This window comes from Scyliorhinus torazame, chromosome 16 (genome assembly GCF_047496885.1).
Source record: "Scyliorhinus torazame isolate Kashiwa2021f chromosome 16, sScyTor2.1, whole genome shotgun sequence".
NCBI lineage: Eukaryota > Metazoa > Chordata > Chondrichthyes > Carcharhiniformes > Scyliorhinidae > Scyliorhinus > Scyliorhinus torazame.
In genome coordinates, this window is record NC_092722.1 from 180,147,397 (window position 1) to 180,172,483 (window position 25,087).

Sequence of the window (25,087 nt, forward strand, 5' to 3'; positions counted from 1 at the left end):
GTCGATATCACAACTGAGCAACAAACATCAACACCTGTACTTAAATTGGGTTAGTTCTAATTCCGGGAGGCCTGCAGGAAACCTAGCATTTGACCCCCACCGCCCTGCCGGGTAGGGGAAAATCCCGTCCCTGCACGTAACTAGATTGGAGAAGTCGGGCCTGTTCTCCTCGGAGAGAAGAAGGCGGAGAGGAGATTTGATAGCGATGTTCAAAATCATGAGGGCGCTGGATAGAGTAGACAGGGAGAAACTGTTCCCACTAGTAAAAAGGATCAAGAACGAGAGGGGCACAGGTTTAAAGTGATGTGCAAAAGAAGCAAACATGATGTGAGAACATTATCTTTCACATAGCGAGTGGTTGGGGTCTGGAGTGCACTGCCCGGAAGTGTGATGGAGGCACGTTCGATTGAGGCATTCAAGAGGGCATTAGATAGTTACCTGCCCAGAAACTTTGTAAGGTGAAAAAGCAGGGGAAGTCGCGATGCTCATTTGGAGAGCCAGTGCAGAGATGATGGGCCAAATGGCCTCCTTCTTCACCGTAACAATTCTGTGAAAGTTCTGTGAACTGCAGTGCTGGTGGACCATCATAATGAAGTTTAACCTTTGTCTCGGGAAGGTTGACTACGGTGCTAGGGTTGCATTTCCTCAGCACTGGTCAGTGACTGGTGACGAATATACCTGTTCAGGTAGACCTTTCACTGCTGGAAGGTATAATTAGCTTTCACCTTCTTATAAGGTCAGTCAGGTATTATTTCATAGTATCCCTACAGTACAGAAGGAGGCCATTCGGCCCATCGAGTCTGCACCAACTCCCTGAAGGAGAACTCCACCCAAGCCCACTCCCCAGCACTATCCCAATAACACCTTAGGACACTAAGGGGCAATTTATCATGGCTAATCCACCTAACCTGAACATCTTTGGACTGTGGGAGGAAACCGGAGCACCCGGAGGAAGCCCATGCAGACACGGGGATAACATGCAAACTCCACACAGACAGGCCCAGAATTGGACCCGGGTCCCTGGTGATGTGAGGCAGTAGTGCTAACCACTGTGCCACCGTGCCGCCCAGTGAGGAAGGTGCAAACTGTAGGAAGGTGAAAACTAATTGTAACCTCTAGCATGGAAACGTCTACCTGGACACGGTGCTCTACAAACATTCTGGATTTTATGTCCAGGTAGAGATGTTGTCTGGACCCTTGTTGCAAGAACAAAAAACGGCCAAGGTACAGACTGCTTGGGAAAGCAAATGGAGATTAAACACATGTTATGATCCCAGTTGGTTTTACAATTGGACGGGAAAGTTCCAGAATGGAACCCTGGCTCAAAAGACAGTAACTCCTACTTGTTAAAATTAAAACGTGGAGGACTGCCAGTTAGTTTTAACAAGAAAAACATGATTAAACATGAAAAAATTGAATTATGATTCAATACTCCTTTATTCCCCTTTCCCTTTTTAAGTAGATACAGATTTTAATATTAATGCAGATTACACCTTAACGTACAATATTCTCATTAGCACACAAAGTCCCTTTTAAGCACACAAGATGACTGTGGTAAGACACACTCCTCACTGAACCAAGTGAATGCCTGTGGATTTCTCATCAAAATAGCCCCCCCCCCACACCAGATGACTCTTATACCATGAACCACCATGTCTCACTGAACTACTCAAATCTTCTTTTAAATTATGCTTTCCCTCTGCTGTTTCCCTCAAGGTTTCGCTTTCAGGTTTTATACCATATTCCTTCAGGTTTCCTTTGTCTGAAAGACTTTTCCACACACTCCGAGGTCCAGCCACCGATTTCCACAATTACTTCAAATAGTGTCTGTCAAACTGTAATAATTCCTCACAAACCTTAGCACTACTACACATATCTTTCTGGCCTCTCATGATCCAATGCCTTTTCAACTCTCTGTGACTTTACCGAACAGTAATGTGTTCTGTTTCCTCGTTTCCTCTGTTCCGTTAACTCCGACTTCTTGGAAACTTCTCTTAATTTCTCTAGTTTTCTTAACTCGCTGGACGTTAGATTTGTGGCACCTGTTCACTTGATCATTACTCCATTGTATGGCTTTTATTCTAGCAAAGCTAAGAGAAATGTTCCTTCTTAAGCCTTCTAAAACCAACTGATTCTCACAGAGTGAGAGCTGACATCTCTCATTACCTATCTCCAACTTCCACCAAATTCAGCTAAACTATAACTTAAAAGCTTCTCTGCCTTATAAGGCCCTAGTTTTTAAGCAACCACTGCTGGTTTATATATTCTTCACGCCATAGCCTTCTCTAAGCACAATAGAATCACAATTGGAATTGATACCAACCCCCACACACTTAAGTACCTGTGCCCAGCATGAATCTAACTGTAGGTTTTACCATTCCAGGCACAGAAACATTAAATTAAACATATTTAAAACTATATCTTATTTGTAATGTTACCAATACAAATATAAATCTCTTAAAGCTACCTTAATTTTCCCAACTCATAGAATACCAAATACTTAAAGACAACGTTACGCAAGGCAATCATTGCACCAATCCGACTTCAGGATCTCCTTCGTAAGGATCAAAGGCCAGTTGTAAGTAACCTATCAATGGCGCAGCCGCACTGAAAACCCAGGGATTAATTGTGTCCTGGCGAATACTGAACATCGCCATTGTATCCTTTGCAGCTGAGGCACTTGGCTTGCTATGCATCATAACCAACCATGCACATGAATGCACTGTTTAATGAAAAAACTCACATCCGTCTGTGTTCCTTGCTTCAATGTGCACAAGGTCTAGGTCCTTGTCCAAACCCATTACAGACCTAGGGGAGAAGGAATGAAAACAAGTGAAAGAAATAAAGTTAGGACATCTTTGTCTCGTTATCTGACAGACCCATTTGTGCTCATCTCCCCATATCTCTCAATTCAGACTATCATTAGCCATTGCTCGCACACAGGAAAATCAATGCTCTGGTTCTGGTGAAGGCAATAATGTATCACTATTTCTTAAGGCAATGACTATCTGACTGGGACTTTTATCTTTATTCAGTTTTCTTCGATTCTGAAGTGATGCGAGGTGTTATGCTGGAAGGAAGTGCGGTTACATAGACGTTGCTCACTGTAAGGCATTAATCTCTGTTTAAACTGTAATTATAGCCACTCTGAGTCACATAAGGACCATGCAATCATGAATAGAAAGAAGCTCAAATGCGGTGCTTCATACAAATTCTTCTAAGTTGGCTCACGATCCTACGGGTACCCTTGTCAAAAGGAGGGTCACCTCAAGGACTTGTCACATAACTGGAAGCAACAATACAATTCATGTGACATCAACAAGAGTTGAAGTACTGGTCGTCTAGAGAGGTTCCCTTAGGATTGAGCGTTGTGTCTGTCAAATCCCCTCCTCACTCTCTTTGCTGAGGATGACAATACCACGTGCATTTTGAAAGGGAGATCAATCCTCACATTGATCACATCCTCGCTCCAGCTTAGGTAATGAGACAATCCTAGATTCTCCATTGGGGTATATGGCCTGGAAGAATACACCTCCAAGGTTAAAAAAAAAGAGTTTCGAAAAACTGCGTTCACCCGGATACAGCAACAAATTATACTTGGATGGCCCTTAATGTACTAAAATGAGCTGGACCGCTGAAGAACAGTGTCAATTTAAAACTTGATTTCACATTTTTAAACCTGAGCCATTTAGAAGGAGGAATCAGGAAAGACGACCAAAAACTTGGTGAAACAGCATAGGGTTCGAGAACCATCTTAAGAGAGGAGAAAGACGTAGAGAGGCAGGGATGGTTAGGTAGGGAATTCCAGAGCTTAGGGCTGAGATAGCTAAAAGGCTCGATCACCACTGGCAGATTAAATTCAGGGCTCCGCAAGAGGTCAGAATTGGAGGAGCAGTGAGATCTCAGGGGGTAGTAGAGCCGGAGGTTAGGGCAGCACGGTGGCACAGTGGTTAGCACTTCTGCCTCACGGCACTGAGGACCCGGCACTGGGTCACTGTCCATGTGGAGTGTGCACATTCTCCCCGTGTCTGGTTGGGTCTCATCGCCAAAACCCAAAGGTGTGCAGGTTAGGTGGATTGGCCGTGCTAAATTGCCCCTTACTCAGAAAAAAATGAATTGGGTACTCTAAATTTATTTTTAAAAACAGGGAATCTCAACAGCTGGAAACCTCTGGCCAATGATTTTAAAATTGAGGCATTGTCGAGTGGCCGTCAGTGAAAGGGGGAGATTGGGGCAATGGGATTTAGAGTGAGTTACGATGTGGGTAACATAGCTCTGGATATGGGAGACAAGCCATGGGACCATTGGAATAGTCAAGCCTGGAGGTAGAAAAGGCATGGATAAGGATTTCAGCTTAAGAAGAGTGAAGGAAAGGTCAAAGTTGCCCAATGGTAATAGGGATTTCTGGGGGTAATGCAGATATATGACTGGAAATTCACCTTAGGAACAACCACAACACCAAGGTTGCAAAAGGTGTTTCACTCAGTTTAAGACAGTTATCAAGCACGGAAAAAGTGGATAGTGAATGAGGTATGTTGTGGGGACGAAAGACAATGGCCGGGTCTTCTGGGTCTTCCCACCAGAAGCGGGATTCGCAATTGTCCACAGAATCCCACATCAGGCTGAAATCAAGATTCCCCCCGGGTGGCAGAACCGTCGCGAGTCTCCATACTCACCCTGTTAGCCATAGCAGGTTTCCTGATGTCCCAGCCGGGCTTCCCGCCCCAACCTGGCCGGGCCATGCAAATACCTGATTAAAGATATTTACAAGCCATTTACGGGCAGAACACCACATTCTCCAGCGAGTTGAGATGCTCCAGCAACCCCAGCCAAGACTCCCACTGGCATGTATTGGTGAAAGTATTGAGGAACATGAACCTGGTGGCTTACATTCTCAGTAGTGGCAAGGTGGTAAGTACCCTCGCAGCAATTTCCGCCAGGGTGCTGACGGGGTTCTTTCATGGGAGGTGGGGGTGAGTGGGGCCTGCACTGGGCTGCAGGGTTTGAGGTTGGGGTCTTCCCTGGGATAGGGCTTGTTTGGCTGCTTTCCTCATCTGCTGCCTTTGAACCCATTAAACAGTCAGTCAGTATGTAAAAATGAAAGTTTTCTCATAATAAAGTGGAAGTGATCTCATCTGAACTCCTAGACCCGTTAAAAATGTTGTCAGTATGCCACGTTTAAAAGTCTGTGAGATAAAGGCAAAAGTTATCCCTTTAAAGTTGTTTTCACACAGTCAGTTTCATCACCCTTTAAACTAAGTATAAAAGACTATGTATGAACAGAGAACATAGAACATAGAAAATACAGCACAGAACAGGCCCTTAGGCCCACGATGTTGTGCCGAACCTTTGTCCTAGATTAATCATAGATTATCATTGAATTTACAGTGCAGAAGGAGGCCATTTGGCCCTTTGAGTCTGCACCGGCTCTTGGAAAGAGCACCCTACCCAAACTCAACACCTCCACCCAACACCAAGGGCAATTTGGACATTAAGGGCAATTTATCATTGGCCAATTCACCTAACCCGCACATCTTTGGATTGTGGGAGGAAACCGGAGCACCCGGAGGAAACCCACGCAGACACGGGGAGGACGTGCAGACTCCGCACAGACAATGACCCAAGCCGGAATCGAACCTGGGACCATGGATCTGTGAAGCAATTGTGCTACCCACAATGCTACCGTGCTGCCCTTAAGAACAAATAAATCTACACTATATCATTTTACCGTAATCCATGTACCTATCCAATAGCTGCTTGAAGGTCCCTAATGTTTCCGACTCAACTACTTCCGCAGGCAGTGTATTCCATGCCCCCACTACTCTCTGGGTAAAGAACCTACCTCTGATATCCCTCCTATATCTTCCACCTTTCACCTTAAATTTATGTCCCCTTGTAATGGTTTGTTCCACCCGGGGAAAAAGTCTCTGACTGTCTACTCTATCTATTCCCCTGATCATCTTATAAACCTCTATCAAGTCGCCCCTCATCCTTCTCCGCTCTAATGAGAAAAGGCCTAGCACCCTCAACCTTTCCTCGTAAGACCTACTCTCCATTCCAGGCAACATCCTGGTAAATCTTCTTTGCACCTTTTCCAGAGCTTCCACATCCTTCCTAAAATGAGGCGACCAGAACTGTACACAGTACTCCAAATGTGGCCTTACCAAAGTTTTGTACAGCTGCATCATCACGTCACGGCTCTTAAATTCAATCCCTCTGTTAATGAACGCGAGCACACCATAGGCCTTCTTCACAGCTCTATCCACTTGAGTGGCAACTTTCAAAGATGTATGAACATAGACCCCAAGATCTCTCTGCTCCTCCACATTGCCAAAAACTCTACCGTTAACCCTGTATTCCGCATTCATATTTGTCCTTCCAAAATGGACAACCTCACACTTTTCAGGGTTAAACTCCATCTTCCACTTCTCAGCCCAGCTCTGCATCCTATCTATGTCTCTTTGCAGCCGACAACAGCCCTCCTTACTATCCACAACTCCACCAATCTTCGTATCGTCTGCAAATTTACTGACCCACCCTTCAACTCCCTCATCCAAGTCATTAATGAAAATCACAAACAGCAGAGGACCCAGAACTGATCCCTGCGGTACGCCACTGGTAACTGGGATCCAGGCTGAATATTTGCCATCCACCACCACTCTCTGACTTCTATCAGTTAGCCAGTTCGTTATCCAACTGGCCAAATTTCCCACTATCCCATGCCTCCTTACTTTCTGCATAAACCTACCATGGGGAAATTTATCAAATGCCTTACTAAAATCCATGTACACTACATCCACTGCTTTACCTTCATCCACATGCTTGGTCACCTCCTCAAAGAATTCAATAAGACTTGTAAGGCAAGACCTACCCCTCACAAATCCGTGCTGACTATCCCTAATCAAGCAGTGTCTTTCCAGATGCTCAGAAATCCTATCCTTCAGTACCCTTTCCATTACTTTGCCTACCACAGAAGTAAGACTAACTGGCCTGTAATTCCCAGGGTTATCCCTAGTTCCTTTTTTGAACAGGGGCACGACATTCGCCACTCTCCAAACCCCTGGTACCACCCCTGTTGACAGTGAGGACGAAAAGATAATTGCCAACGGCTCTGCAATTTCATCTCTTGCTTCCCATAGAATCCTTGGATATATCCCGTCAGGCCCGGGGGACTTGTCTATCCTCAAGTTTTTCAAAATGCCCAATACATCTTCCTTCCTAACAAGTATTTCCTCGAGCTTACCAATCTGTTTCACACTGTCCTCTCCAACAATATCGCCCCTCTCATTTGTAAATACAGAAGAAAAGTACTCATTCAAGACCTCTCCTATCTCTTCAGACTCAATACACAATCTCCCGCTACTGTCCTTGATCGGACCTACCCTCGCTCTAGTCATTCTCATATTTCTCACATGTGTAAAAGGCCTTGGGGTTTTCCTTGATCCTACCCGCCAAAGATTGTTCATGCCCTCTCTTAGCTCTCCTAACCCCTTTCTTCAGTTCCCTCCTGGCTATCTTGTATCCCTCCAATGCCCTGTCTGAACCTTGTTTCCTCAGCCTTACATAACACCTTTTTCCTCTTAACAAGACATTCAACCTCTCTTGTCAACCATGGTTCCCTCACTCGACCATCTCTTCCCTGCCTGACAGGGACATACATATCAAGGACACGTAGCACCTGTTCCTTGAACAAGTTCCACATTTCACTTGTGTCCTTCCCTGCCAGCCTATGTTCCCAACTTATGCACTTCAATTCTTGTCTGACAACATCGTATTTACCCTTCCCCCAATTGTAAACCTTGTCCTGTTGCACGTACCTATCCCTCTCCATTACTAAAGTGAAAGTCACTGAATTGTGGTCACTATCTCCAAAATGCTCCCCCACTAACAAATCTATCACTTGCCCTGGTTCATTACCCAGTACTAAATCCAATATTGCCCCTCCTCTGGTCGGACAATCTACATACTGTGTTAGAAAAGCTTCCTGGACACACTGCACAAACACCACCCCATCCAAACTATTTGATCTCAAGAGTTTCCACTCAATATTTGGGAAGTTAAAGTCGCCCATGACTACTACCCTATGACTTCTGCACCTTTCCAAAATCTGTTTCCCAATCTGTTCCTCCACATCTCTGTTACTATTGGGGGGCCTATAGAAAACTCCTAACAAGGTGACTGCTCCTTTCCTATTTCTGACTTCAACCCATACTACCTCAGTAGGCAGATACTCCTCGAACTGCCTTTCTGCAGCTGTTATACTATCTCTGATTAATAATGCCACCCCCCCACCTCTTTTACCACCCTCCCTAATCTTACTGAAACATCTATAACCAGGGACCACCAACAACCATTTCTGCCCCTCTTCTATCCAAGTTTCCGTGATGGCCACCACATCGTAGTCCCAAGTACGTATCCATGCCTTAAGTTCACCCACCTTATTCCTGATGCTTCTTGCGTTGAAGTATACACACTTCAACCCATCTCCGTGCCTGCAAGTACTCTCCTTTGTCAGTGTTCCCTTCCCCACTGCCTCATTACACGCTTTGGCGCCCTGAATATCGGCTACCTTAGTTGCTGGACTACAAATCCGGTTCCCATTCCCCAGCCAAATTAGTTTAAACCCTCCCGAAGAGTACTAGAAAACCTCCCTCCCAGGATATTGGTGCCCCTCTGGTTCAGATGCAACCCGTCCTGCTTGTACAGGTCCCACCTTCCCCAGAATGCGCTCCAATTATCCAAATACCTGAAGCCCTCCCTCCTACACCATTCCTGCAGCCACGTGTTCAACTGCACTCTCTCCCTATTCCTAGCCTCGCTATCACGTGGCACCGGCAACAAACCAGAGATGACAACTCTGTCTGTCCTGGCTTTCAACTTCCAGCCTAACTCCCTAAACTTGTTTATTACCTCCACACCCCTTTTCCTACCTATGTCGTTGGTACCAATGTGCACCACGACTTCTGGCTGCTCACCCTCCCCCTTAAGGATCCTGAAGACACGATCCGAGACATCCCTGACCCTGGCACCCGGGAGGCAACATACCTTCCGGGAGTCTCGCTCGCGACCACAGAATCTCCTATCTATTCCCCTAACCATCGAATCGCTTACAACTATTGCTTTTCTATTCTCCCCCCTTCCCTTCTGAGCCCCAGAGCCAGGCTCAGTGCCAGAGACCTGGCCGCTAGGGCCTTCTCCCGGTAGGTCATCCCCCCCAACAGCATCTAAAACGGTATACTTGTTTTGAAGGGGAACGGCCACGAGGGATCCCTGCACTGTCTGCCTGTTTGTTTTTTTCCCCCTGACTGTAACCCAGCTATTCTTGTCCTGTACCTTGGGTGTGGTTACCTCCCTGTAACTCTTCTCAATCACCCCCTCTGCCTCCCGGATGATCCGAAGTTCATCCAGCTTCAGCTCCAGTTCCCTAACACGGTCTTTGAGGAGCTGAAGTTGGGTGCACTTCGGCGAGAAGGCTGAAAGCTTTGAACTGAATTGTTTACATTCAATTTCACACTCCATTGCCTGCTGGAAGCTTCTTGATTGACAGGGCGAGGCAGATTCAAAGGGGAGATTCGGATTATTTGCAGGATCCATTAACTCAGGAGAGCAGATAATTTCTGCTGCAGTTTTTTTCATCATGAGTGTGCCTCAATGTTCTCAAGTGCTTCCTAGAAAGTGCATCTGTGGGAGCTGTCCCTGCAATTTCTCCGGAGCACTTGCTGGCTTAGTGACATTTCCCGCCGCAACCCCGCCCCCCCCCCCCCCAAGTGAGCGATATCCCATTATAGGGTCGCCTGAGGTCCTGCCCCCTTTGGAACCCCCTTTCAGCCCCCACCGCTTGCCAGTGTCACCCTGATTGATTCACGTTAGGTTCCCGTTGCCCCCCGAGGGTTAGAGAATCCCAGGATCAGGCAGAATCCACCTTAAAACTGACACAGCGTATTTAAATGAGGATTTAAATATGCTAAAACAGTTTGCAACCCTAGACAAAGGAGGAGAAGCATCGGGGGAGGATGGTGTGGTCAGAGGACGGGTCGAGGAGGAAGAGAAGGAATATTAATCATGGTCACGGTTACGAAGAATGTTAAAAATGCTTGTCTATTTGTAGCAATGAAGAAGCAGACATGAGACTCCCTCCATTTCAGGGTAGGTTCAGTGGTCATCCAATCTTGAGTTATCTGTCATTCTATGCTCAATGATAATGGGTGGGCGGTGGGACTCTCTATTCCCGGCGTTTGTGAATGGGATTTCCAATTGAAGCCACCCCACGTCACGGGGAGAACCGTGGGCGGGAATGCTCTGAGTGCGGGAAGGGTTTTCTCCAGTCATCTGACCTCTGGAATCATCAGAAAGTTCACACTAGGGAGAGGCCGTACACCAGCTCTGTTTGTGGGAAGGGATTCACTCAGTCATCCCACCTGCTGATACACCAGCGGGTCCACACTAAGGAGAGGCCATAATGGGTGACACGGTAGCACAGTGGTTAGCATTGTTGTTTCTCAGCGCCAGGGACCCGGGTTCGATTCCCGGCTTTCATAGAATTCCCAGTGCAGAAGGAGGCCATTTGGCCCGTCGAGTCTGCACCAGCTCTTGGAAAGAGCACCCTATCCAAGCTCACATCTCCACCCAATTCCCGTAACCAAGTAACCCCACCCCACCTTTTGGACACTAAGGGCAATTTTTAGCATGGCCAATCCACCTAACCTGCACATCTTTGGACTCTGGGAGAAACTGGAGCACCCGGAGGAAATCCACGCAGGCACAGGGAGAACGTGCAGACTCCGCACAGACAGTGACCGAAGCTGGGAATCGAACCCGGGACCCTGGTGCTTGGGTCACTGTCTGTGCGGAGTCTGCACATTCTGCCGGTGTCTGCAGAGGTTTCCTCCGGGCGCTCCGGTTTCCTCCCACAAGTCGTGCTTGTTCAGTGAATTGGACATTCTGAATTCTCCCTCAGTGTACCCGAACAGGCGATGGAGTGTGGCAACGAGGGGATTTTTATAGTAACTTCATTGCAGTGTTAATGTAAGCCTACTTGTGACACTATTATTATGTGGTGCTCCTGGCAGGAACAGAGATTCCCAATGGCCGGAGAACACTGGTCAATATCACTTGGGATGGACTACATACAACAGGGGAGTTCACCTTTACGCGATCTAGTCTGAGAGAAATTAACCAGTTGCATTTTGCAATTATTTAAAGTACTCAATGTTTAACAAGCATTAGGGCGAATGACAGGGTGAACGCAGGAAGCCCCTCCTGGACCTGGGCCAGAATTATTATCTAGTCTTGTAACGTGCTTTCGTTGATCAGAACATTTTATTTTTCCAAGAGTTGCAGGCACAACTGAAATATTTTTCTTCCCTGTGAGCAGCATCACACTGCTTATTACTTCTCTCAGATTGTTTCAAAGTGGCATGAGACTGGCTTTCACACAGAGAGAATACATAAAGATCAGAGAGACAACAGGCATTAGACCGTGTCTGTGAAGTCATCCCGAGTCCAATTTATTTAATGATACTTCTCGGATTTTTTTTGTCAATTAATTGATGACGACTGTCCCCTGTGTAAAAGACTGTGTTTGCGAGTTTCCCACATTTCTCCATGTCACCAAAATGCTAACAATCAGATAAATTCAGTATCACTTAAAATCCAACCCAAATAATTTTGCTTTTAATTATCTCTCATTTGTGGAGATCTGGGGCAAAATTCTCCGGTACCGGCGCGATGTCCGCTGACTGGCGCCCAAAATGGCGCAAATCAGTCGGCGGACATCGCGCCGTTTCCGGAGAATTTCGCCCCTGGTTTCCCACCCGAGACCACACTTAGAAATGTTTTGGGAGAATTCTGACCAGCAGTTTTGAGTTTTGATTCATAGAATCATGGTTGGCATTCCCCAGTTCCCCAGCCGCATGTTTCCTGGTGGAGCGCCATTCGCTGGCGGCAGAATTCTAAATTGCCGCAGCTTAGAATCATACAACAGAAAGAGGCCATTCGGCCCATTGGGTCTGCACACCGACCCTCTGAAAGAACACCCTTCCTAGGCCCACTCTTCCACCCTATTCCCGTAACCTGTACGTCCCTGGACACCAAAGGTAATTTATCCGCCTGAACTGCACATCTTTGTGACTGTGGGAGGAAACCGGAGCACCCGGAGGAAACCCACGCAAACACGTGGAGAATGTGCAACCTCCACACAGACCCAAGGCCGGAATTGAACCCAGGTCCCTGGCGCTGTGAGACAGCAGTGCTAACCACTGTGCCAACGTGCCGCTTGTCAATGGGATTTCCCATTGTAATCACTCCATGCCGCCCGGAACCTCTCGGTCGTGGGTGCACTGCTGGCGGTGAAGGTGAATCGCAACGGCTGGCGAATTCTGGCCACTGAATCATACAGAAAGAGGCCAATTAGCCCATCGAGACTGCACCGACTCTCCGAAAGAGGAATTTACCCATTGCTTCAAAATTGGCACAAGACCCTGAGCCCTCCATGGTTGGCACTGTTATAATTTTATTTAGTGTCTTACAAGGATTGTATGGTTGAACATAAACAGTTTATTGTTGAACCATACTCATGCACCTGTTCACAGTTCTATAATGAATGAGTGCTGACTCCATGCCAGCTCCTCCCTGACCTTTCTCTGCAGACCGTGTATTACCATGTGACTCTCCACTTCGTGCTGCGGGTTGTACTGTTCTCAAGTCCCACATTAACCCTTGCTCTGCTGAACACCCTTCTGAACATCCTTATACCACAGGCACGGTACACGGGAAGATAGCTCGTCGCTGGGTGAAACAACATAGTTTCTTAACTGCAAAGATTTGAAGACCTATAGGAGGGCAAGGTGGTGGAGGCGTTGTCACTGCTGCCTCACAGCCTCACAGGACCTGGATTAGATTCCGGCCTTGGGTGACTGTCTGAATCTCTCAAGCTCCACAGAATTGTGCTAACAACCATGCTACCGTGGGCAGCATGGTAGCATGGTGGTCATCACAATTGCTTCACAGCTCCAGGGTCCCAGGTTCGATTCCCGGCTTGGTTCACTGTCTGTGCGGGGTCTGCACGTTCTCCCCGTGTGTGCGTGGGTTTCCTCCGGGCGCTCCGGTTTCCTCCCACAGTCCAAAGATATGCAGGTTAGGTGGATTGGTCACGCTAAATTGCCCTTAGTGTCCAAAATTGCCCTTAATGTTGGGTCGGGTTACTGGGTTATGGGGATAAGGTGGAGTTGTTGGATTGGGTAGAGTGCTCTTTCAAAGAGCCAGTGCAGACTCGATGGGCCAAATGGCCTCCTTCTGCGCTGTAAATTCTATGAGTCTATGGGTTGCTGGAACACAAGATCCACAAATGTTTCACACAAACTTCCAAAGACTTCCAAACAGATCACAGGGTCCTCAAACTTTGCAGAGCTCCAGCGATCCTTTTGAAAAATCGCACTCTCAATAAAATGTACTGCCTCCAGGCATAAAGCTGTCATAGTTATAGAATTTTTAAAAAAGATTAGCAATGGAAATTGTGCAAAATATGAGAGGCAGGGAAGGAACGCAGTGCTGCCCCGCTCCTGCCATCATTCCAATGCCATTCCCATTCGCACTGACAAGCCGAAAAACCCGATGGCTCCATTGGTAACTACACTGCCCAGAGCAGCACCCAACCAGGGGAAAAGATGATCCCAGCTTCAATCCCCGCTCCGGTAACATTGAGCTGGTTTTAACCCTGGTGACAGCTCGGAGCATCCCTGAGCCGGAGAGCTGGAAAATCAGCCAGTCTCCAACTTCCGATCAGAATCAAAGAATCTGGAGATAGTGTGTGCGTGAATACTGGGCAAAAGGTGCGTTGGGTTTGGCTTTATTATTCACCTTTAATGTGCTCGACTTTTGGCTACATGCCTACTGCTCGAATCTTCCACCAGTAAACGAGCAAATGCAACATTGAAATATTTATTTAGGTTTCAGGGTAACAGGATTTGCTTAATTGTAGAACAGTCGTGGTAGGAGGCCCATCTTATCTGAATAATTGTTCACAATAGATTTATTCCAACAATGGGACAGGCAATTGCCAGAGACAGCCCAAATGGTCTTCCTGATGCATGTCCATGATTGTTTTTTTTACTACATGCAACTTCACATTAAAGCAGAGTTTAATAAATGGATTGGTCCATGTTTTCAAATGTCTCGTCCTGGTAACTCAGGTACACTTGCTTTGAATAATCACTTGTTTGTTAAAGTTTCTTTTATTGAAAAGCTTTGATAACGAAAGTAAAATTTACCCTTAGGGGCTCAAATTTGCAAACCATCAGCACTTCACTGCATATCACATATCATAAATCTTACACATGCAAGACAAACCCCGGGAGACATTTCCAGCATTACTGGTTATGGCTTTGACAGTTCTTGTGGATTTACTTGACTGTAGCTTTTAAGCAAGGGTGGAAAAGATTGTAATAAATGACTTTTTTGACAGCTGAAAGAAATCAAGGGAAGAAGCGAGCTTTCCCTGCAGTGCACCATCACAGCAGAAAATAATGTGTTCCAAAGCTACCAAGTCTTGGGGAGATAACTCTTCGATTTGATTTGATTTATTATTGTCACATGTATTAGTATGCAGTGAAAAGTATTGTTTCTTGCATGCTGTACAAACAATGCATACCGTACAGAGGGAAGGAAGGAGAGACTGCAGAATATAATGTTACAGTTATAGCAAGGTGTAGAGAAAAGATCAACTTAATACGAGGTAGGTCCATTCAAAAGTCTGATGGCAGTAGGGAAGAAGCTGTTCTTGAGTTGGTTGGTACGTGACCTCAAACTTTGGTATCTTTTTCCTGACGGAAGAAGGTGGAAGAGAGTATGTCCGGGGTGCGTGGGGTCCTTAATTATGCTGGCTGCCTTTCCGAGGCAGCAGGAATTATAGATAGAGTCAATGGATGGGAGGTTGGTTTGCGTGATGGACTGGGCTACATTCACAACCTTTTGTAGTTTCCTGCGGTTTTGGGCAGAGCAGGCTCCATTCCAAGCTGTGATACAACCAGAAAGAATGCTTTCTATGGTGTATCTGTAGAAGTTGGTGAGGGTCGTAGCTGACATGCCAAATTTCCTTAGTCTTCTGAGAAAGTAGAGTCGTTGGTGGGCTTTCTTAACTATAGTGTCGGCATGGGGGGGACCAGGACAGGCTGTTGGTGATCTGGACACCTAAAAACTTGGAGCTCCTCACAAAAAGTTGCAAAGAAAATACATGACAAGTTTGTCCCTGGGAATCACTGTTAGTCATTTCAATTTGTCGGTCTGATTTTCCCTGCAGAACCTGAGGAATGAGAATACAATGTTGGGAATTTTCCTCAACTCCCCCCCGCTCCTCAAAATTTACATATTAAATCGACAGTTGCCCGGAGTGGACATTGAGAGGAGGTAAAGGATCGTATAGCTAATATCCCAACGTCCCTGGATGTCAGCAGGTAGGTAAAGGCGTCAATACCCGGAGAGGGAGACACATATATCATAATCCGAACATTAAAATTATTATCCTGGTTTGTTAATCCCTCCAGGGCCCCACTCCTTCCAATCCCTGTAACCTCTTCCAGTCCTACAATGTTCCGAGATCTCTGCACTCCTTCAATTTGGGCCTTTTTCACATGAGTGCGCCTCCTTTAAGATGTGTTTGGTCAGCTGAACTAGTTTTATTCATTCATGTGATGTGTTGCGGAGAAGGCCAGGATTTATTAGCCATCCCTTGTTGCTCGAGGCGATGGTGCAAACACTTCTTGAACTATTGGAGTGGTGTAGATACTCTCACAGAGCTGTTGGGAAGGGGGTTTCAAGATTTTGGTGTAGTGACAATGAAGGAACAGTGATATATTTCCAAGTCGCGATGAAATGTAACTTGGAGGAGAACATGCACATGATGGTGCTCCCTTGTGCTAGCTGTCCTTGTTCTTCTCGTTGGCAGACATTCCCAGGGTTGGGAGGGAGTTTGGAGAGTCGGAGCAGTGAGTTTTGTAGATTCACGCACGCACGGGGAGAATGTGCAGACTCCGCACCAACAGTGACCCAAGCCGGGCATCGAACCTGGGACCCTGGCGCTGTGAAGCAACAGTGCTAACCACTGGGCTACCGTGCCGCCCCAGCAAGCTGTTATTACTGTGAGGAGAACCTTTGGCTGCAGGCTATGTGTTTCTTGCCTGGAAAAACAAGCAAGCGAGAGTTAAAAGTTTGTTGGGCATCTTGTCCACCCGTTTGTTTTCACAAACAGCAATGTGATAAAGCACGGAATCTTGCATTCTGGCGCCAAAGACCGGAAAGTCGGCGTGATTCCTGCTGGGCGGCAGGATGGCAAACACACACGATCTTCCACTTGATAATTATAGATCTGTGAGAAATTCGGCGAATCTCGTGATGAGGAGGGCTGACTCCACCGTTACCTCACGAGGTCCAAGGTCCTGGTGATGTATTTAAAGGGCACATGACAGCCATTCATTCACTGCAGCCCAGGAGCTCCACACTGCAGCCCAGGAGCACCTCACTGTAGCCCAGGAGCTCCCAGGAGCTCCTCACTGCAGCCCAGGAGCTCCTCACTGTAGCCCAGGAGCTCCGCACTGCAGCCCAGGAGCTCCTCACTGTAGCCCAGGAGCTCCTCACTGCAGCCCAGGAGCTCCTCACTGTAGCCCAGGAGCTCCCAGGAGCTCCTCACTGCAGCCCAGGAGCTCCTCACTGCAGCCCAGGAGCTCATCACTGCCGCCCAGGAGCTCCTCACTGCCGCCCAGGAGCTCCTCCCTGCAGCCCAGGAGCTCCGCACTGCAGCCCAGGAGCTCATCACTGCCGCCCAGGAGCTCCTCACTGCAGCCCAGGAGCTCTTCCCTGCAGCCCAGGAGCCCCTCACTGCAGCCCAGGAGCTCCTCACTGCAGCCCAGGAACTCTTCCCTGCAGCCCAGGAGCTCCTCACTGCAGCCCAGGAGCTCCTCACTGCAGCTCAGGAGCTCTTCCCTGCAGCCCAGGAGCTCCTCACTGCAGCCCAGGAGCTCCTCACTGCAGCCCAGGAGCTCCTCACTGCAGCCCAGGGGCTCCTCACTGCAGCCCAGGTGCTCCTCACTGCAGCCCAGGAGCTCCACACTGCAGCCCAGAAGCTCCGCACTGCAGCCCAGGTGCTCCTCACTGCAGCCCAGGAGCTCCTCACTACAGCCCAGGAGCTCCTCACTGCAGCCCAGGTGCTCCTCCCTGCAGCCCAGGAGCTCCGACTGCAGCCCAGGAGCGCCTTCCTGCAGCCCAGGAGCTCTGCACAGCAACCCAGGAGCTCCTCACTGCAGCCCAGGAGCTCCTCACTGCAGCCCAGGCGCTCCTCCCTGCAGCCCAGGAGCTCCTCACTGCAGCCCAGCTCCTCACTGCAGCCCAGAAGCTCTGCACTGCGGCCCAGGAGCTCCTCACTGCAGCCCAGAAGCTCCGCACTGCAGCCCAGGAGCTCCGCACTGCGGCCCAGGCGCTCCTCACTGCAGCCCAGGAGCTCCTCACTGCAGCCCAGGAGCTCCTCACTGCAGCCCAGGAGCTGCGCACTGCAGCCCAGGAGCTGCGCACTGCAGCCCAGGAGCTCCTCACTGCAGCCCAGGAGCTCCGCACTGCAGCCCAGGAGCTCCTCACTGCAGCCCAGGAACTCCTCACTGCAGCCCAGGAGCTCCTCACTGCAGCCCAGGAGCTCCTCACTGCAGCCCAGGAACTCCTCACTGCAGCCCAGAAGCTCCTCACTGCAGCCCAGGAGCTCCTCACTGCAGCCCAGGGGCTCCTCACTGCAGCCCAGGAGCTCCTCACTGCAGCCCAGGAGCTCCCAGGAGCTCCTCACTGCAGCCCAGGAGCTCCGCACTGCAGCCCAGGAGCTCCTCACTGCAGCCCAGGAGCTCCACACTGCAGCCCAGGAGCTCCCAGGAGCTCCTCACTGCAGCCCAGGAGCTCCGCACTGCAGCCCAGGAGCTCCTCACTGCAGCCCAGAAGCTCCGCACTGCGGCCCAGGAGCTCCTCACTGTGGCCCGGGAGCTCCTCACTGCGGCCCAGGAGCTCCTCACTGCAGCCTAGGAGCTCCGCACTGCAGCCCAGGAGCTCCTCACTGCAGCCCAGGAGCTTCTCACTGCAGCCCAGGAGCTCCGCATTGCAGCCCAGGAGCACGTAATTCACCTAACAGCACATCTTTCGGGACGTGGGAGGAAATCTGAGCGCCCGGAGGAAACCCACGCAGACACGAGGAGAACGTGCAGACTCCGCACAGACAGTGACCAAAAGGGGAATCGAACCCAGAACCCTGGAGCCGTGAAGCAACACTGCTGACCACTGTGCTACCGTGCAGCCTCTAAGACACTCCCCCCTCTCCCACCCCCATCGACTTCCCTTGGACACACTCCACACCCGCTAATCCGCTTAGTTTATCTCCCCAGTCCAGTTGCGTTCCACCCTGCCACCGTAACTCCCCCGTTCCAGCCTTCCCCTTCCTCCCGTACCCAGGCTTGGCACAGCTTTTGCCACTGGCACTCGATGTGAGTGAAGTTGTGTGAGGTACCCAGGAAGGTGAAATCAGCAACTACTGACATCAAAGCCGTGGAAGAGACGAAGCTCGCCAGGTGCCCACCATTTTGCACGTGGTAAACTGATTCCCGCTGGCGGGGTGTTTAATTTTGAGGTGCTTCCGAGGGCTGTGCAATTCAAGGTTGGCGAACGAACCTCAAAGTCACAAGTGAAATGCAGTTCGCCAGCTGCCCGTCTCCTCGAAACGGTGGTGAAACAAGTTGGTCTAATTGAACGACCACGTGTCACGTTGGATCCAGCGTTGGCGGATGACTCTGGCAAGCAGCCATTACCATGAGAATGTACGATATTCACGAGTATGAAATTGGTTGTTCCCAATGTGGCATGGTGGGAAATGTGCGACACCATCGACAGTCAGGAGCGGACGATCGGAACCGATTTTCCCAACGACATAAAACAGATTTTTTAAATTTTTGCTCGTGATATCTTCCGCTGCCGCCCTCAAGATACCAGCTGTAGATCAGAGCGGAAAATCAGAAAATTCCCCCCCCCCTCCACTTAGTCTTATCTTACCCCGACGAGTATCAGTTCCCTGCTTCAGAAAGGTTGACGTTTAAATACTTGCTTCATAAATGTGGTCGATTCTCTTTTGTCTTTTATCTTTCGTACCAACTGACACCTCTGTTAGACTTTCCTATTCTTCTCTCCTTTTCTCTTCTAATGGGCTTTAATAAAAATCATTAACATTTCATTTAAGGCACAACTTTCTGATGACTCCTCAAATAAGCTGATAGCGGCTTTTTAATTAAGCATTTATGAAAAGCCATGAAGAGTCATTGCTCCATGGAATCTTAACAAAAGCTTATTAATTGATGATCTTTTTTTTTCTTTTGCTGTTGTTTAATTAGCTTACATCTCTGGAGGTGATGAAGTCTCAAAGCTGTCCCCAGGAAAGTAAAGGAAATAGAAAAACTGGAGTTGTAAGGAGAGCTGATGGGGAGCCTGAAGACGACATGTTTGGAGAGAGCAAGCGCAAGCGTGTGAAATTGAAAAGACTGGCTGGTCCACCAAGCCTGTCCTGTGATGAAATCATAGAATCCCTGCAGTGCAGAAGGAGGCCAGTGGGCCCATCGAGTCTGCACTGAGCCTCCAAATGTGTACCCTACCTGGATCCACCCCTCCAACCTGTCCTGTGGCCCCCTCCCCCTCCATAACTTTGGGGAGAAAGGGACAATTTCAGCATGTTCAATCCACCTAACCTGCTCAAAATGTCAAAATGTTTTTATAAATCTAAATACCTAAAAAACAAACTTCTATCTAGGTTCACTGAGGAAGGGACAAGATATTGAGAACGGAGGATGGGGAGATTATTATTTTGGATAAGAAAATGGCTTATTTGCGTAATGAATATTGATTTGGTTTTGTACAGAGGAGGTGAAGGGAAGTCTTTATTGAAGACTTGGTAGTCAGGGAGTGGAAGTACAACCAAAATATCTCTGCATTCATCAGGAAAGGGTTCTGAGAGAACTGAAAATATAATGGGGGCGATTCTCCAAAATGGAGCCCAAGTGTTCGCGCCGGCGCGAAACGGGCACGGGGATGACCGATTCTGGCTCCCACAGGGGGCCAGCACGGCGCTGGAGCGGTTCACGCCACTCCAGCCACGTATCGTCCTGTGGCATGGCCTGCACAGCCCTAGCATTGCCTTTAATCTCTCAAAATGACTTTTTTGTCTCAGTCCCAGGAACCTGACTGTCTGTCACTTAGTCCCCTTGTTCCTTCAGGACTGACCAAAACACTATTTCCCTCCCCCACACAGCGAATACAGGACAAGATAGACTAGGAACATTGACACACAAGTGGCAGAACAGTATACAGCTATATATTTCAGGAACAGGGGGCCGGAATTCTCCGGGCCTCTGCGCCACAAGTGCGCTCGGCGCGGGAGCGGAGAATGTGCGTCAGACCCGCGATCAGGTCAGCCGCCACTCCCGTGATTCTTCGAGACCGGAGAATCACTGCCAATCGCGCATGCGTGGTCGACGCGGTGCCGGTCAGGGGCCATTGAAAGAGGCCCCCGCGGCAATTCTCCGCCGACAACTGGCCGACAACTGTTCACTCATGGTTCCACCCGGCGGGAGCTCGGAGTGGCGGCTGCGGACTCAGTCTGTGGCCGCCCTGGTGGGGGGGTCGGGGGGATCCGTCACGGGGGGGGGGGCCTCCAGGACGGCCAGGCTTGTGATCGGGGGCCACCGATCGGCGGGCGCGCGCAATCGTGGGGGGAGCCTATTTTGTCGGGGCCGGCCCGTGGTGTGGGTCTGCCACGTTGCGCGGGGCCGCCGCCACAGGTGGCCGCCGAGCGCATGCGCGGACCCATGGCCGGAAGTGCAGGGCCCCGTATCGGCAGCCGGAGCTGCGAGGAGCACTCCGGGGACCTGCAAGCCCCCTGCAAAATGGAGAATCACTCTGGACTTTCTCCAGGAAAGTCCACAGTGATTCGCTCCCATTTTCTCGCGGCCGTGGCGCCATAGCCCCATTATCAGAGAATTCCGACCAAGAATTTTAAAACTGGAAATGTACTTTGTATGATAAATTTCCCATTGAAGTTGGAAGAGAAAAGGAAGCGAGGTAAACAATCTTTGGAAGGTGGCGAATAAGTGTGTAAAAATTAAGTAAAATGTGGTTGATATGAGGAAGGGCTGAGTTCACGAGGGCATGGTACCTCTACAAAACTATAGTTAGGCTTGGGTGGGATTCTCCCACCCTTCCTGCTGTTGGGATCTTCCAGTCATGCCAAAGGTGCCGCCCATGGTGCATTCCACGGCAGCGGGATAGGCGAGCTGCGCAAAATACTGTAGACATCGGCGTTGGCCAATGATGACCGACCTCCACTGTGGGGGGAGGGGGGGTAACTGGAAAATCCCACCCATAGACTAGGCTAGATGGCCTCTCCATCATAAGCAGCGTACAGTATCCCTGCAGACAGGACAATGCCGACTCATCAGACAGAAGGATCATGTTATTGGAGATTGGAGCAACAATGACGGCATTCACTCAAATTGAGATTTGAAAGAGATGTTCAAAATGATAAAATGAATGAACACATCCTAAACACAAATGGTTTCCTTCAGCAGGTAAAACAAAGATTGTGATCTCAAGATAATTGCGAGATGGATAGATTTTGATCATGCAAGGGGATTCTGGAATGTGGAATGATTTGCCAAAAATGCTGATTGATAATCAGTTGATTAAAGCAAGCAAAAAAAGTCAGGAGAATTACTTAAGAGCAAAGAAAATAGGTTTGTGGAGAAAGCACCTCGGAAAAAAATAGCTCTCAGGAAGAATCCAGATTTAGCCCAGGAAACGAGAGCTGAAGGCTTTTTTCTGTTTTTAATGATGGCATGGGAGTATTCTGTACAGCCAGAGCCACTGACATTGTCTCATTTGCATTACTGAAGCCAAGGTTTGCTCTGGTATCCGAACTCCAATATAAAAGGGAGTTGGGCAAGAGAAACTGAGGCATTAAAAAGGCACTTTTGTCAGGGGTGAGACGACATCAACTACAAACATTTACCACCAGGCTACCAAGTGTAAATGCTCTGATCCACGGTTGCTTAAATTACTATCGAGTGTGGGTTTTATGATGTCCATTGTGATTATTCAGACTTAGTCTTATAACAAGTTGACATAAAGAAGTTGAACTATGCAATCTATGTTGGTGAATGCAGCTACGCAGCTGTGGGACGCTGTGTTTGTACAGAGTTCCACCAGCTAGCCAGAAACTGTGATGACATGGGCCTACCTGTATCACGCTAAACAATCTCAAAGTTAGTTGCAGCAGAATATCAACATCTTGCAGTTACTGACTTAAAGGAGGCTGGCGCCAACATAGATTTATTTACACGATTTACAAAGGTCTGCATAATGCAGCATATTGTTCCCAGTACAATGCTAGCTGGGAGGTCTAACCACACCAGGCCCTGTTTTGGGCCTGCTTTTATGTAATGTTCATAACGAGCCCCAGGTGGTCGGCTTACCTGGGAAGCTCGTACTCCGTGAGTCCCACGGGGTGATCAGTGATGGTGTCCCTGTGATCCCCGTGTGGATTATGACACTAACGCCTTCAAATTAGCTCGCGGTCGGGCAACACCTCAACTTCAAAATTTCATCCTTGTTTTTGAGCCCCTCTGCAGCCTGCCCCTCTCTCTCTCCGAGCTCCTTCGGACTTAAACGTTCCTTCAATTCTACCCTCTTGCCCATTCAAAGCTCTGCACAGTTTTCTAACACCACCTTGCTCTTGTCAGAACCTCAGAAAATTCCTTCAGGCCAGAATCATAGAATCCCTACAATGCAGAAGGAGGCCATTTGGCCCAGCAAGTCTGTACTGACCCTCTGAAAGAGCACTCGATCCATGTTCACTCACCCATCCACCCATCCCTATCCCCATAACTGAACCCACACATCGCAGGACACTAAGGGGCATGGCCACCCACCTAACCTGCACATCTTTGGACTGAGGGAGGAAACCGGAGTACCCGGAGGAAACCCACGCACACACGGGGAGAATAAACAAAGAACAAAGAAAAGTACAGCACAGGAACAGGCCCTTCGGCCCTCCAAGCCTGCGCCGACCATGCTGCCCGTCTAAACTAAAATCTCTACAATTCCGGGGTCCGTATGCCTCTATTCCCATCCTATTCATGAAAGAACAATGTCGGAAGAATAAGCAAAGTGAAAGCAACTATTATCACCTTTTGGGGTTTTTGGTATTTCTTTATCCACAGAAAGGGTTTGGGAAATAATTACTTTTAGTAGTATATTCAGACAAGATATAAAAAAGGTTGATGTGCAAACTCCACACAGGCAGTGGCCCAAGGTTATAATTGAACCCGTGTCCCTGGCGCTGTGAGGCAGCAGTGCTAATCACCGTACCACGGTGCGGCTGCAGTTTAATTGCAGATAGTTTGCAACGGTGAATAATTATTCTACAACATCTGGTCATTTGCTCCCTACTAATATGCATGTAGCCACAGCGCAAAAAAAAAGCGTGTTTACGCAAACTGACAATCAGGGTTTCCATTCCAGCGACTTCTGTCTGGAGTAATGTTTCTGGGTGGGTCTTTGTGTTTCCGAATGACTGACTGTGCCTGAATCTGTGTGTGCACTTGGCTTAGTGCGAATATGTCTGTGTGTATCTCTGTGTGCATTTGGATGCGTAAAGTGAGGTTTTCCTTCCCCCAGTCAAATAGTATGCTGTCCTGCTGACACAGGGTGAATCGGAAATTGGGTGAGGGACAGAGCAGGCTGCTGCCCCTTGGGGAATGAAACCTTCACCAGTTTGGACAAAGCACAAATCAGTTTGGAATCAACAGGGCGGTAAATGTGAAAGGGAAAGCGCAGCGGCACGTTAGCTTAAAGTCGGACGGAAAGGAGCACATTGAAACAGGAGAACAGATCCCGGTGACAGCAGTTCAGGTTGCAGGCTGTATTTATTACTATGACAAATTCAAACGGGAGCACAATCGCATCCACACTTCAACTCTGATCTACTAAAAATAACCTTACGACTTTGAAAATTGACACTGCTCATCATTTTACAGCGTATGGAAACAGTTCGATCTCTCATAAATGGGTCCAAATTGTGCACAATGCTATTCCCTTTATAGCCCTCCCAATAGCGCACTCAAACGGAAACAGATTAAATACACAAGTTAGACGAGGCTGACAGCTGGAGAGGTTGACACAAGAAGCTCTGGATCTTTTTCAGTCTGTGGCAGAGGAAGTCGGAATCGCCTTTTTCTCACCAAGCACCGATTGCGAAAATAGCTTCAAGAAGAAAACGGGCGGAATTCTCCATTTCGGAGACTAAGGGCTGGATTCTCAGATTCTGCAGCTATGTCCGCAGGAAGCATCTGGTCATCTGACCAGAATGGTGGCGCCGCACCCAATCCGAGGCACGGTGGGGGCCTAGCAGCTGCATCGCATAAAGCCCCCAGGTTTACCTGCGGATCAGGCCACAGAATGGCTGGGTCCTGTGGCCGCGCATGCACACGGCGGCGGCTGCACCATATAACATGGCGCCGACTGCACGTGGACCCGGCCTGCCAAACACTGCCCCCGGTAACCTCCCTCACCACCCGCGGACCACCCCCCACCAGTCCCCCCAGCCCCCCCTGCCAGTGGAACAGCTCCCCCCCCGCCCCCGACTGTGGCGGGGCTGGACACAGTCCGCAGCCCCCATGCGAGGTCTCCGAAAAGTGAGAGGGCACGCGCCCCACGCCATCAGGGACTCGGCCCATCGGGGGCGGAGCATTGGGGGAAGGCCTCAGGTGACGCCCTGAGGCCGTCCCGATGGCGTGCGGGGCGATTCTAGAGGAAGCTGTTTTTGAGGGGGTGGGAGCATCGGAAAAACGGCACTGCCCCCGATTCCAACGTAAAAATGCATTCTCCGGCCGATCGCCGAACGCGATTTCGGTGTTGGCGATCGGAGAATCCAGTCCGAAGTGTTGACGCCAACGAAAAACTTGTGGACTTCCATGACAGAAAAGCTGGCACCACACCTGGGCCGATTCCACTACTTTTCAGGTTCTGG

The 25,087-nt window shown here is 48.9% G+C and overlaps 1 protein-coding gene across 2 annotated transcripts in view; it reads right to left on the bottom strand.

The window, feature by feature from the left end:
* The window catches only part of LOC140393265 (VPS10 domain-containing receptor SorCS1-like), a 1,354,213-nt gene that overhangs the window by 333,120 nt on the left and 996,006 nt on the right, over positions 1-25,087 (bottom strand). For both annotated transcript variants that reach the window (XM_072479549.1, XM_072479548.1), the window contains exon 6: positions 2,744-2,808. In XM_072479549.1, the coding sequence (XP_072335650.1) occupies positions 2,744-2,808 (65 nt within the window). The remainder of the gene's footprint in view (positions 1-2,743; positions 2,809-25,087) is intronic.